Genomic DNA, 16,006 nt, shown 5'->3' with positions numbered 1-16,006 from the left:
AAAAATAATAATTATTCTCAAGTTATTTATCAAGATTATTTATTATAATACATGTTATTACATATATTCTTGATAATACTGTCTGGAAAGATTTCAGTAACTGAAGAATATTCTCATCGAGAAGAATATAAGGACTATTATTAATAACTTCAGAATAATTCTTATTATTTTCTATAAGAATATTCCCCAGTAATTTATGAAAGTAGTCCTTCCAGAGAATATTCTCAAGGATATTATATGTAACCATATTGTAAATAAGAGGAGAATATTCTCATCCAGAACTTATAAGAATATTCTGAAGTTATTTATAATAGTAGTCCTCGATGAGAATATTCTCGAGAATTTTACATCTCTACTCTTTGTAGGTGAGCAAAGGGTTCTTGGGCTCCAATATTTGCCACCATTTCCATCATACCTATAGAAATATTGGGTTTGAGAAAGTTCTCCCCTCAATATTTCCAATAATTTTATGCCTATGTCAATTAACAAGTACAACGGAATCTTGATATCTTGATTTCCCAAGCAATTTCAATTTACAAGTGTACTGGTATATGATGGTAAGGTTCCATTTGCAGTTGTGAAAATCCCTTCATAAAAGAATTGTTCAATTTCCCAATGGTGATAGATTAAGTATTATGAGAGAATAATTAACAAGTACAGTATATACTAATGTATAAGCTGATCCCCTCCCCACTTCAGGACTACTGTTTTGGTGGTCCCTGCTCAAAAACTGACCCATATGTATGTTACCCCCACCCAAATATGGAAATAGATTTTTTAACAAAAAAAACTCTGCTCATACTGAAGTATAAATGGTAGGTCTGAATTGTTGCTAAAAGGCAATATTGTCAAGTTGAGACCACCAGCATGTTTCATGGCTTATGATTGAATATCCCTTTCCTTCAAGGCTGGAATCTTTGTACTGCAGTATATCAACTTTGGTCCTTTCCAACCAATTCATGTGAAAAAACTTAATAGGAAAATGCATAATGTGAACATATTCCCAATTTTGCTTGAAAAGTCGGTTACACCCTCTATCTGGTTGCACTGGGCAAAAAAGAGAAACAGTGAACCACAGAGGATTAGAAATGTGTTATCTAATCAGATGAATCACATTTTCATCTTCACATGAAATAATATTTCGAGTCTTGTTCATTGCAGATTCCAGGAAGTCTTGAAGAGGACTTTATTCAAAGTGTTGTGTATGTTGTAAGAGATTCTAAGAAGTGATAAGGGTGGTTTCAATTACAGAGAAATGTGGGTTTTTTTTAGGATGACATGGCAAGTAATTTGAACCATTGAGCTGCTGAACAACCAGGTTTTGCAGTGTACCTACATTCTCTGGCTGCAAGCGTGACTGATTGGCATATTGAACATAAAAACCTCTCATCTGGACTGGCTTGTAAAACTTTCCCAATTTAATTCAGAAATGGATACACCTTTTCTTTGGCAAATACCAGAATTTCTTTCACAGAATATAGCTGATCATTTGACTGCTGGAAGCTATGCTGTGAAGGAAATAATAAAATTTGCATGTAGGTTGCTGAACATTTATATTTCCTGACATCCAGACATTGTCTAGTTCTCTTCTCAAATCGAATCACAGCTGCTATAAAAGCACAAAGTGATATTATTCTATGTCAGGGGTGGCCAACTTCTTTCTGTTCGCAGGCCAACATAATGGTCAGCTATAGTGTTGTGGGCTGCATCAGCGGTGTATAAGCCGCTCCTTATTAATTGAATGAGTTATTAAATTAATTTTCTCACTGAAATAAGAAGTTTGTAAGCAGTTTGTTAATCAAGAAATTTGCTGTTGGAACCAATAGTTCAAATAGTGATCACAAATTTAATTTTTTCACGGTACTTTTACCTTGTCACAGTACTTTTACCAAAATCACTTCATGGGCCAGCTGTTGGCCACCCCTGTTCTATGTAATTGTGTTCATTATGGGGAACACAAATCAGGAAATATATAATATCTTGCTGGCAAATATATTTAGAAAAAAAAAATTAATCTTCTCACATACATTTATGTATATTATAATGTAAATTTATATGTTTTGGAAACTGTTTGTTATCTATTATGTAAAAATGTTTTTCTTTATTTTGTGATGTGTTTTTGTACTGGTAGTTAAATTTATATGTATATTTATTTAGAAAAGGAATTCATTCTATGGCCAAAATGACACCGATGTCTCAGGATGAAATTGTATCTAATACAAAAACAGTGCTCCAAGGTCTAGAAGCATTGAAAGTTGAACACAATTCAATACTTTCGGGACTTCTTTCTTCAATGGAAGTAGTACAAAAAGAGAAAGCTGATGGACATAACCCACTGATGGAAGAGAAAGCTTGCATTATTAAAAAACACATCGAATCTATTGAGTTAGGACTAGGGGAAGCTCAGGTGGGGAATTGTTCTCCTTCACTTTCAATGTATTTTTCTATTCATATATTCATTTACTCATGTTTTAATTATACAGTCTATGTCAATTAATATGATAAGTCCAGATGACCATAATAAAAAAGTCCAGCATTTGTTGGCCTACTGTTAGCCATTACTCTTAAAATCCATGAAAGAATAATGCCACTGATGATGCACAATACATTGTTTTAAAGTTTGAATGAATATGAGAAAATCAAGTAGTTACCAGAAAGCATAGCTTAAAAGGATTAGAAAGTCTTTACTTTGAATTTATACACTCAAACCTTCAACTATCAACTTACTTAGCAAAAGATTCAGTTTTCTTTCATGGTATTATACTATGATTTTATACTATGCCACATTTTAACGTTTGTAAGAAACCCCTTTTGCCAAAAACTGTGGGGAGGGGAGTTCCTATACATGGATAGTATTATGGACATAAATTGTCCAACTTTTTTCCAAATGTTTAGCCCAACAAATCTCGGCTTTCTTTATATACATTAAAATACAGTAATTATTGTATATTTTTTATCAATGAAAGTATAGTAGGGATAAGGCTACCAGATTCGAAAATTTAGAAAGGAGGACAACTGCGCTCACTCTCTTTATGACGTCACTTTTCCAAATTTTCACAACAGATGGCACCACAAGGAATCGGCATTGAGTTCACTTGAATCCTGTTTTCTTTTTTTCTGAATGGAATATGTACCACCCCCTCTCAGTACACGATATTAGATGTTGGTGAGCATACAATGGTATGCTTAAAATTAGAGATGGTACAGTTATTTTCTTCCAAAGCTGGTTTTTTTTTAACTGTCCTTTGCATATTATCCCGGAGCAAGTTGGACCATAGAATATCATCTACTTTGCTTAGAGGCAATTTAGGTTCTTGTATTCTGGGAATTTCTAGGGCAATTGGTCAAAGCGTGTAAACTTGTGTGAAAAAAAAAAATACACACAGGAAAAACACTCATATCAATGAAGAGATATATGTTTCAGAGTGAAAAAAATATATATTCTGGAAACCTGGGGGAAAAGGTTTCCAGAATGGAATGCGAAATGGCAATTTTTCTGAAACATAGAGGGATGCTTGAAATAACAAAAAAGGAGGACGTCTGGTAACTTTAAGTAGGGACCACACATTTAACCATAACAGTTAATGATAGTCTAAGGCAGGGCATGACATATCCCAGGCACAGGTTGCCATGGTGAATATAAAATCAGTATTTGTGCCTAAAATGTGATTACTAAATTTGAGTATGATTGATATAAAATTTTCTAATTTCATAACACAGTGTGTCTTTTAATATAGGAAAAGGATATGAAGTCCTGGAAAAGTTGAAAAAACATTATTTAGGACAGTTTTTCTTGAGATTAAAATCATTCGGGACTCCTAAGAAATTTTGCTGGTGCCTAAAAATTTTTAATTTGTCAAGCCCTGGTCTAAGGGTGTGAAAGACTAAGATGTTTAAAGTGGTCTAAATTAACCATAAAATTGCATATAAGGTGAAGTGACTTTTTAGAAACTCATTTTTTCCACGTTCAGAAAAAGAAACCTATTTCTTCCTGTGTTTTTTTTCACTTTTGATGAAATTTGTTTACCCTATTTTGAATACAAGGAAAGATGAATTAAAAAATAACAAAAATTAACATATCATAGTACCTAAAAATCTGTTTTAAATGTTTGTTAAGTTGATGTTTTACCATATTTTTTAAAATCAATGCAGTGAAACCTTGATATAACAATGCTCTGCTGACCAAGAAAAATATCTTTGTAAAAAGATTATAGTTATATCAAGAGGCAGCAGTTTAACAGTAGAGCATAGAAATTTCTAAACAAGGCTTTAAAAAACATTGTTTTGTTGTAGAGGGGATTTGTTGTTATATCAAGTATCGTTATAGCGAGGTTTCACTGTATATAGAAAATAAGAATTTATTTAATACTTATAAATTCTTAGTACTGTGGAACTTTTCCTATAATGGACACACTATGGGTGTGGTAGCCCAGGTCGATAAGAAACTCGTCCAAAGTACTAAAGGATGTTTATAGGTGTCACGATTTTGATACTTGATTTGTCCTCGTCAGAAACTTTCCTGACACAGGTACAACAGAAATAGTGACAACATGTGATCACAGAAAATGATTACTACTGCAGCAAGTCCCACAGTAAGGAGTTAATGCACCAACCTCAGTGAGTAAGGGGAAAAAAGGCAAAAAAAAGTCAAACACTGCCATTCAGAATCTGCAATAAATTGTAGGTCCTGATCTAATTAGCCCTCATGTGTAAATAATCACTTTAGTGTGACAAAAATGATCAAACCAACATGCCCTGTTAATGGACATTTTTTTAATTATTTTTTTTGGCTTCAATATATTGTACTATCAACAGACAAAATTATATAATTGATTTGGGCTGATATCTTTACTAGGACCATTTGAGTTAATGTATACCTCAGGTTTTAGCTTGAAAAAAGTATCATTAAAAAAAACTAACCATTTAAAACCATTAAAAATAAGGTACACATATGTAAATCTAGAGCGAAAGAGGATATAATCACTCATAAGAATCTATTTCAGCTTAAATTAGTTATGCATGGCAAATAACGATTACCTATTTACAACAGCAGTTTCACTGTGTATTGCACATTTGAATATCATAGAAACATAAAAAAAGTAGAAAATGTTAGAAGTTTTGGTTTTGAAACTTTTATATTTCTTTTCTAGGTTATGGTTGCTTTGGCAAATCATTTGCAAGCAGTTGAAGCAGAAAAACAGAAGCTGCGTGCACAAGTCAGACGTTTATGTCAAGAGAATGCATGGTTGCGAGATGAATTAGCAAACACGCAGCAAAAACTTCAAACTTCAGAACTGCAAGTAGCTCAAGTTGAAGAAGAAAAGAAACAACTAGAGTTTATGAATTCTTTGAAGGTGTATGACAGCAGTGATTCTGTAAATGTTTTGTTATTTTTTCTTAAAAGTAGATATAAAGTTTTTCAAAATTCCAAAACATTGATCATTAATGTGTTCAGATACAGGGTTATAAAGGGTAACCAGATATTGAACATAGTTCGTAGAAATTCAATAAATACTCCTCTTTGGCAATTATCTTGGTCAGGTGCTCTGCCTGAGTGGTGCAGGTCAGGTGTTCCCAGTAGACAAATTATAACTCTGATCTGATAGTCTGGAGCAGGGGTTTTCAAACATTTTATCTTCCCTAGGCAGTGTTGCCAACAGTCAAAAAAGTTTCCAACTAGATTCTTCAGTAAAAACTACTAGAAACCAGGCTTAAACAACCAGAATCAATTCAAGCCATTATTAGGGTGTTATTTTCTGGGACAGAATTATTTATTTCCTAGTTTTCAGCAAACTCATCATTTTAGTAAGAATCATTTATCAAATATGCTAAAAAAGTGCACTTTTTGAAATTTTTCATTTTACATGAGTTGTGCATTAATAAAATGGCCTGTTTTTTTGTCACCTTAGCCATTATCAAAATTAGTTAAATTTATATATTATAGTAATATTGATAAGAAATTGTAAAATCACATATAAAAGAAAATATTTAGCAAGTTGTCTTCAATATCCAATGACTATGAAGAAGACATGACAAAAAATCGATAGAGTTATTGATGTTCTGTGGAATGTTTTCCTACCACAGTTGTTCCAATTATTTTCAGGATCGATACAGAAATTTAGGACAGCACCAATTCCTTTTGAGGTCAGCACAAATTCAAAAGCATAATCATTCACCATGTGTCTGTACTAATTCTGTTTTTAGATATTATATTAATAAGAATAACTGAGACTGAAAAGTCAGACATTCTGCATACGGCCAAATTAGAAAAAACCTTGGCATTTACAAACTGTACATTTAAAGGATCCCTGACATTCTTAACTCTTAATTTCATTAAATTTTTAATTCATAGTTAAATGAAATTTATCTGAGTAGTTTTTTTTTTAAAGTTTAAGGGGCATTTTTCATAGTCATTTCAAAAGTACCATCATTACTGGAAATACCAAATTAGACAACAACTACACGGAAAATTATTGAAAAACCACTAGAAAAACAACTAGCTAGCAAAAAAAAAAAAAGAAAAAAGAACTAGATATTTTTTGAACTACATGGCAAAAAAAAAATATATATATATATATATATAGTTGCAAAATAACTAAGTTGACAACACTGTCTCCTTAAGTTTCCAAAAACTTCATGTGTGTTCCCCTGAAGATTCCATAATGTGCACGTCTCCCCATGTCCCATTTCTATCAAAATAGTGCTTTTAAAAAACTTATCAAGTTAGTCAAATCACCCTTTGTCTAGCCCATCATATTCTTTTATATTTTCTGCACTTGTTATTGGTGAGTTTAGATTCAATGATTTATTGTTCTCACAGGTTCATGAATTGTATTTTCAGAGTGCATGGGTGTTCTATCAATTCCTTAAAAAACATAAATCTTCAGATCAAAAAAGTATACAGCATGACTTTTTTTTAGTATTGAAATACATCATTCAAAACAAAGACAACCCTTGCATTGGTCTAGCAACAATTTTTTCACAAATTTTCATTTTATATTTGTTCAAGTTTTTTCTCCCACATTTTTCAATTATATAAATGAGAACCAAGTTATGTTCTAGGGCAGGCCTCGGCAACCTGTGACCCATTTCAAGTGACCCACTTGAGTTCCAAAATTGAAATATACAGTCAGCCCCCCCCTCCAGTATTCACAGAAATTAGGCTCTGGGGGGTGACAGCAAATACAGAAATCTGTGAATACTTGTAACTGAAACCATAGGGTTTTTTTCATATCTCGTTTGAACATCACGAGAGGAGCAGGGTGGCACAGAGGTAGAAGAGAATGTAAAAGAGTGTGCAGCGATTGCTGGCCATGTTGGCTGAAAGAACATTGTGATTTCTGTTTGCCGTTTCTTCTTCATATCACCAAGTATTTAGACCATTCTCAAATTTCTCCCACTTCAACATGCTAACTTCTTCTCCTTACTTGTCCAACAAGTCTTTTCCACACTTTTTTTGAAATCTCAGGCTACGGTCTCCAGCCCCTATGTGCCACTGGGCGCATGTGCAATTTTTCTCTCCAGTAATTGGGTTCAGCTATCTCTTTTAGTCAAATGGCTTGTACATTGCATCAAGTTGATGGCTGCGTTCATGAGGAAAATGACGCAAGTGATTCAATACTTGTGAGCACAGGGCTGGGGGGGGGGGAGGACACTGCTATAAATCTTTGCTAACTTTTTCCGACAACCCTATCTCTTTTGAGGTAACGGAAGTAAGTTGTTTTGCATGAGTCTGGAGTTACGAACGGTTCTATCTATCTATGAAACCAACCTTTACTTGCATAAAATTCTGATGAAATAGACATTTCACCAGCCCTTTTCTTTATAGAAAAGTAAATTTTTTTTGCCTTTTTCATTATAATATTACAATCAATTGGAATAACTTTTTTTGTAGCAGTCTTGTACCCACAAAAAACCCCAGCATTTTCTGTACGAGAAACACATGGATCCCATAGGTGACGCAAAGTTTTTGCTGCCAAAGGTACAACTACAGCCACGGCTGCTCGAATTTCAAATTCCTTTTTCTTGATATATCTCACCATAGATTTGTTGATTCCATAATAGCGGGCTACAGCAGCAATTGATTTACTTTCGCCAAGCATAGTCAATATATCCAATTTTTTTTGTAAAGTTTTCACTTTTTTTACTTTTTGAAGCATTATCAGTAGCACTAGAAAAATGAGCCATCCTAAACACGCACAACTCAAATTTTGTAAGCAAAACATGTGAATGACAATTGCTGAGTGTTGGCGAAAAAAATTTCCGATAAAAGAAAAAACAGTGAATACGAAAACTGTGAATATGGAAACCTCAAATACGGGGGGCCGACTGTAATTATATAAAGAATATATACCCGAAACGTCATCTTAATACACACCTTTTGGTTGATTTTGACCCACAGCCAAAGAGATTGCCGACCCCTGTTCTAGAGTAAGATTCAGTTTAACATGTAAATTTAATTATTTTTTTTATAGCCGGAGCTGCAATCTCCAGAGAAGACAGAAGAAACTGAGCAACCACTTGATCTTTTTTTTCCAGATGATGATGATGACAACTCCAGTCAAGAAAGTACTATATTTTCTATTTTCAATATTGATTTCATTGAAGGATTGATATATTAGTTTTTCATGGTTTCAACGGTTTTACAAATACAGGATTTTCTATTGTGACCAGAGCCCAGATGTTGATGGCATTTGCATTTTTTGCTCTTTTCCACTGTTAGGGCATTTTTGGAGTTTCGGGACATTACTTGGCATTTTCATGGTATTTTTTCACTTTTTTAATTTTTTGATAATGGAAAAGATTGAAAAAATTACATGAATACTGATTGCATTGAGCACTTATGAAAAGTATGTTTGAATTTCATGAGAAATAACATAAAAGATTCCTAACCATAGGCATACACAGGATTTTCTGGAGGTGGAGGTTAATTTTTTGTTTTTTACTGCAAAAAACCTATTTCTCCCTCTCCCAATACTCCATTCATGGCCATCACATCTAGAACAAAGCCCTCCAGTCAGATTCTTCATGGGCCTCTCAATAGTGAATTTCTTTTGAAAAATAAAGAAAATAAGTATCATTTCGCGGGCCCCCAAGCCCTGTCAATAAATAAAATAGTTTTGTATAAAAAATGAAAAATACAACCAAATAGAAAAAAAAGTTGATTACTGGGGGGGGGGCATTTTTGCTCTTGATGCGTTGGGAAGAAACTCAGCAGTTATATAAATTAACCTTTTCAGACCATCAGGATGAGTCATACATACACAGTAAGCCAAGCCCATGGCCTGTTGGCCAGATTTGGCTCTTGAAATAATCTGATCTGCCCTGCAAAGCCAAAAACATACCATGGAACCCATATAAAATACCATATGTTATATTTAACCACTGTGGAAGACTATGGATACAATTGTTGAGATTTAACCCAAGTTCCTCTTATGGTTCAATGCACATTTAAATACAAAATGATGACTCGTGAAAGAAAGAATCATGTTACTGATAAATTTCAGTAATATTTATTTTTAAAAAATCATGAAAATGGTTTATATTAAACAAACAAAATTCAAATAATAAACACAAACATTGTGATACCAAAATTTGCATATTGCAAAGATAGAAAACTATGTATTCAATTACAGCGAGAGTGATGTGTGAAGCGTTATTGAGTAATTTTATAAGAACTGGAATACCAAATGGCATTGCTAGTGATCAAGGTACTAATTTTGTTTCTAAGCTCACTCAAGAATTTGTGGAACAATTGGGGTGCTCTCCCCGGTTTTCAGTACCTGGATATCCTGCAAGTAATGAGCTCGTTGAGTGGTATAATTGAGTCTTGAAGAACGCCCTTCATCATATAATTCATTCTGATCCGAGCAACTGGGACAAGTATATTCCATACATATTGTTTGCATACAGAGTGGTACCGAATTGTACAGCTGGTGTCTCGCCTTTCAAGTTGATGTATGGCAGAGATGCTAGGGGTCCTCTGAGTGTACTCAAGTCCAGCTGGTGCAGCGATATCCCTATACCTTTGAATTTAGACAAGTCTATTGTAGATTACTCACAAGAATGAAAAATAAATTTAGAACGTGGGGCAGAGCAATCGTCGGTAATTGTTGCAGGCAAACACAGAAAACTTAGGCAGATTATTTTAACAGGCGAGCTGTTCCAAAAGAATTTCAAATGGGTGAACAAATGTATCTGCTGATTCCAGACTCATCAAACAAACTTGACGTGTGATGGACGGGACCTGGGGAAATTGTTGAGTTCCACCCTCCCCACTCGTACAAAGTGAAACTGCTGGATAGGAAATTTCAAGCATTGTCATGCTAACAAAATCAAGAGATATTTTCCGAGAGGGAATGCGGTGGGAATCATCTTCGAGGGTGATCAAGAGTTTTGGGCCATTCAAGCTTCACCTAGAATCAATTCTGGATATCCATCGTCAGATATTACCTCCGAGGTTGTCATGAATCACCTCCCATTGGAAATACAGAGTGAATTGAGAGACTTACTTCTCTGACATCAAGACATATTTACTGAAAAGGTACAGAAAGCAAAAGCTGACGGCCATAAAATAAGACTGGAACCTGATAAAGAATGGAAGAAGCCATATGTTTACAGGATTCCAGAAGTGTTGAAATCACAAGTGGATGCCCAGATAGATGAACTGATCGAATTAGATCTGATTGAAGAAAGTTCATCATAGATTGCTCATCCGGTGGTCTGTGTGAATGAAATAGATGGGAGATTATGTCTATGTGTTGATTACTGATGTCTAAACGTCGTGACAAAGACTGATGATTTCCCTGTGGAAGATGCTGTCAAACTGATATATAGTATAGGGAAAGCGAATGTTATAACCACTTTGGATTTGTTGAAAGGCTATTGGGAAATTCCCATGGAAGAAGAAAGTGTGGATCTGATCTTGTTCGAAATACATTGGGCCAATACAGATTCAAGGTGATGCCCTTCAGATTGAAAAATGCAGCAGCCACTTTTCAGAGAGAAATGAATTGAGCATTAGATCAATATGAAGATTTTGCAAGGGCATACATAAATGATATTATGATATTTTCAAATGATGTGTATAGTCATTTGAAACATCTGGGCATCATCCTGAAAAAGTTGAAAGAGTTATGATTTACTGTGAAGCTGCAAAAGTGTAACTTTGCAAAGTCAGAGATTAAATACCGTGGACATATCATAGGCTCAGGAAAACATCAAGCAGATCCAGAAAAGGTCAAAGCCATTACTCAACTATCAAGGCCCCGAACGAAGGATGTACGAAGCCTGCTTGCGCTTTGCAGCTAATATCAGGAGTATATTCCTGGCTATACTGAAATAGCATTCCCTTTGAGAGAGCTAAACAAAAGAAAAATTCCTGATGTATTACCGTGAGAGCAAGTGCCTCTGCTTTAACTACTCCAAATATGAACAAGACTTTTGTTTTTGTAATCCATACAGATGCATCTCTGATTGGTGTCGGTTGTTTATTGCAAACTGTGGACAGTAAACTGCATCCTATAGCGTATGCTAGTGAGAAGCTAAACAAACAACCCCCAACACTTATGGTCCATGGTAGAAAGAGAATCTTTTGCTATTGTTTGCTATTGTACAGAGTTTGAAAAAGTTCGAATCATTATTGTTTGGAGCAGAAATAGTGGTGTATGCTGATCCCAATCCCCCTATCATACTTATCAAAGTGTGCACCACAATTCTTGCGATTGCAATGTTGGGTGTTTGCACTACAGAAGTTCAACATAAAAATTCAACTTTGCCCAGGTTCAAAAATGTCTCATGCTGATGCGTTGTCAAGACTGTTTGCTAGTGAATAGCTATAAATATTTCCAGATGCATACAGGAGAATTCAGTTTGTGTTTATATGTAATCCCAATTTTGCATGGAGCGTGTAGTGCCCTGTATGCTCATCTCCGAGTTAAAAACTTGATGTAACAATACGGTACAAGACTCAAGACCCAAACAAGAAGAAAAAGCATCAGGAGAACAAAAATCGTGAGAACTGGAAAGGGACATTCGAAAATATAAAGAGGGAGAGAATTGTGTGTGGAAAAAAATCGAGTAGGATCGTCATCTTCAGTAATGTTCTTATTTTAATTTTTAATAATAAATTCCTGTTTAAGTTTATCTTGGTGAGTGCTTACTATTCGGAGAACCTTGGGTAACTGCAGCAGCACAGCTTTTCCAATTAATTGCGGCTCTTCATTTTCCACTGGTGATACCTTGAGACAGGCCCATAACCAGATATGTCATTCAGGAAGGGGGGGGGGAACTAAAGTGATAGAACAATAGATTTGGCCATCTTTTTCCGGTCATTCTCTCACATTTTGGGATGGACCAGGTCCCTAAGTCCCTCCCTGCTACGGATTTTCCTTCAGAGGGCATAAGGCTTTTTCGATGTTGTCTTTAGTGTACACATTGGAGCAAAAAACTGATTTTAAGTGCTCAATCTGTGTACTTAGATTTTTTCACACAGTCTTCTTGTTCTCTCAATCAAACATGCCTCGCTTTTGATGAGGATCATGATTGGAGAGCTTATATGAACATATCTGTTGGTGTGAGTGGGCTTGCGATAGATGTTGTGGCCTAAATGTCCTCAAATTTTTCCATAAAGAAATTGGCAACTACCAGACTCAGAGGGCTTCCCATAGCTTTTCCATCTGTCTTTCATAGATGCTGTTATTCCAGGTGAAGTAGGCTGTAATAAGGCGTAGCTGGAAAAGGCTTACTATATCTTTTGGGAATATTTCATCAAGTTGCGATAAGACATCTCTCAGTGACTCTTTGGTGAACAATGACACAATGTCAAAACTCATCAGTATGTCGTCAGGTTGTAAGTTGATATCTCTTATTTTTTTTATGAAGTGACCAGAGTCTTTCACAAATGTGCTTGTTTTTCTTATGTGCAGGTGTAAGATGGTAGCTAAAACCATAGCTAGGTTGTAGGTGGGCGATCCAATGGAACTTGCAATTGGCCGCAAAGGAACCAGTTCATTGTGTGCTTTTTGCAGACCATAAATGCGAGGAGAAAGTGCTCCGTCTACAGATACCTTTTTTCTCATTCTCAAGTAAAGACGAGGATTTTACCAAACTGTTCGTCTTGCACAGGATCTTTTGTGTTGCATCTTTTTTGAGAACTCTATACAGGGTGTCCCATCAAGACCACCCAAACTCTGCACAGCCAGATTCCTCGCTTGAAATACATAAAAAATGCCCTAAGAACTGTACCTGTACGACCCATAGTTTTCGAGAAAAATGTGAAAGGAAAGTATATGGCATCATATCTGGTACAAGGAAAAATTTTATTGGAAACAGGAACATCAGTATTTGCATATGTTTACATAAGAAGATGTTCAAAATATCCACTGAGCATATCGAGGCATGCATGCGTTTGCTGTGGAATGTCGTTCATGTGTCCAGTAAAGTTTTTTTTTGTGCACCAGATATGACATCATACTTTTCTTCTGCATTTTTCTCGAAAACTATGGGTCATACAGCTACAGTTCTTTGGACATTTTTTATGTATTTCAAGCGAGGAATCTGTTGGCTGTGCAGAGTTTGGACGGTCTTGGTGGGACACCTTGTATAATGATGGATCCGAAAGCTTAGTCGAGCTACAGTTGTATTCCTCTATCTTCATTATAACCGTTTCATTTTTTTGTCTGCTGACAGACTGAGTGTCAGAATTGAGGCTTCTGATTACCCTATGTTCAGCTGCTTTTAGGTTTCTCCAGGACGGTTTAGCTCTTCCTAGAATTCTGGATGTTTCTACCCTTATTTCTTCTGCTTGTGCTTCTGGCATGTTTCTTATGGCTGCTTCAACATTGGCGATGATTTCCTCAGTGGGAATTTCACCTATAGTGATGGCGAAATTTCCTACCTTGGCAAACACTGATACCTCGTTTTCTGTGAGCATCCGGTCTGTCAAGTTCACCACAGTCTTTCTCATGTCCATGGGTTGATGCTCAATCGGAATGGGCCAAACAGCGAAGTTGGCGATGGCGAAGCATGCCCTTATTTTGACAGTCACAGTGTACAATTCGAGAAAACGCAGGTAATAACTAATGTTGACAATTTCTTCCCACGCATCTACAGAGAGGCTATTGAAATCTGCAAGCCCAAAAACAGCTACTACATACTACAATACAAGAGAAGAAACATTGAAATTGAGAAGATACTGGACCCAGCTTTCAGAAGAATGAGAACCTTCCCCTTCTAAATCTAACAATAGAATGACAGCAGCCAATCAAATAATTCTGCATCTCTCAGTCAATCAGGTTCTTCAAACCTAAGAAAGGTTTTCAGTTTGCCGTCAGCCATGGGATCAGCTGACCAATCACAAAACAATAGTGTAGGCCAAGCCACTCAAGGGCGTAAATACAACCTGAGACTCCGGAAAACTTTACTTTTGTTCCAGTTTTAGCAATTCTTCTGAAGATGCCAACCACTACTGTCAGGGAAACATTGATAACTAACTCAAACAGACGATGGTCTTCAAACCTGAACAGACAATTTTCATCAAATAATGGTCGTGAAAATCTTATCAACTATTTGTGTATTGTACAATTTTGAATATCCTACTGTAATTTTTAACATGATTTCTGGTGGGAAATATAGCTATAACCCTCAACTTGCTTACCGTGTCTGATTATTTAAAATTATTTATAAAGTAAATAAGGAGAGTCAAAATTTGTTTGTTTTAAAGACAAGCCTTTTTTTCTTCTTTGAAAGCCATATTAGTATTCTTCTGATTGTCACCCCTATACTTGCGTGTAAAAATTCTACAGGAGAAGTTTTTACAATGAAAAAATTAGTATTTCTTTAGAGCTTGTTTCGTAAAATTATAGGGATTTTTTTGTTTTTTTCCCTAGTAAAGTAATTTTTGTTCTTTCAAAGTTTAAGGAGAACTAGAAATTTTATTTTCATATAGGTTTCAACAATTAAGTAAAACAATAAAATGAACCTTAAATAAAAAATAAGTAATATCAACAAGTCAAGTATTAAGCTACTTTTTCTTGACATACAGGTGATGGGAAGTTATAAAAGATTAAAAATTCTTCACTTATCTACAACATCTTATTGAAACACAAAAATTGGTAAAAACTGTACAAATATTTATTCAATTGAGATTCAATCAAACCTATTTCTTCATGTCGGCTACAGAAAAATCACCTTTAATTTTTTTGGGTATAGGAATTTCTTTTATTAAATTCGTAGCAGTGTACCAAAGTTTGTCCTCTTCATTTGGCCATTTCCAATATTCTCTTTATAAGCCTGAACTTCCAGGCATGGTACATACTTTCTAGACATCCTTAATACCAAGAACTAAGGTCAGAACAAATGAAAATAAATTGTTCTAAAATTACCAAAATTTGAACAGCTATGTCCTAATGTTACCCTTTCAAATGCAACATGTTTATATTTTATTACGTAAAAACTACCTAATTAACATATAGAAATAATTTAAACAGTAAACTAATAATTATAAATTGAATTGATGAGTGATTATGAATAACTTAACATATGATTTTGACTAATAAAAGTTTTAAGAGGTTTCATAAAGTTATGGTAACCATCAAATAAAAGAAACAAGGTGCCAACAACCAGAAACATCACTCAGAATACATTTAAGCACCTCAGTGCATTCTACTAATTGTTGTAAACAATTCAATTTTAGATCAAGAACATAACAATTGCACGAAAACTCAGCCCATCAAACAGTTTCAAGTCAGGGTTGGGTTTTTGGTGTCAAAAACTGGTTTAAACTGTCAAAAACCTAAATGAATGCTTTTTGATATATATAACATGATGGTATATAACATGATGAAAAACTTACATTTTATATATTACAATGTTTTATTTTTAAACATTAATTTATTACAATAATTAAAACAAAATATTAATTATAATTTGTAATTTTGAATTTTTCAACATAAAAGTCTAGAACATATGAACCACAAAATTTTATTTTATTTTATCTAAGCTACCA

At 34.7% G+C, this 16,006-nt stretch overlaps 1 protein-coding gene across 8 annotated transcripts in view; it reads left to right on the top strand.

The window, feature by feature from the left end:
* LOC149080555 (kinesin light chain-like) overlaps window positions 1-16,006 on the top strand; it is a 172,264-nt gene that overhangs the window by 32,753 nt on the left and 123,505 nt on the right. For all 8 annotated transcript variants that reach the window (XM_089239669.1, XM_089239663.1, XM_089239662.1 and 5 more), the window contains exons 2-4: window positions 2,158-2,407; window positions 5,151-5,375; window positions 8,475-8,568. In XM_089239669.1, coding sequence (XP_089095795.1) covers window positions 2,158-2,407; window positions 5,151-5,375; window positions 8,475-8,568 — 569 coding nt within the window. The remainder of the gene's footprint in view (window positions 1-2,157; window positions 2,408-5,150; window positions 5,376-8,474; window positions 8,569-16,006) is intronic.

This window comes from Pholcus phalangioides, unplaced genomic scaffold (assembly GCF_987345545.1).
Source record: "Pholcus phalangioides strain wild (caught in Gottingen) unplaced genomic scaffold, Ppha-v1.0 ptg000011l_1, whole genome shotgun sequence".
Classification (NCBI taxonomy): Eukaryota; Metazoa; Arthropoda; class Arachnida; order Araneae; family Pholcidae; genus Pholcus; species Pholcus phalangioides.
This window is presented reverse-complemented; position numbering and strand designations above follow the sequence as displayed.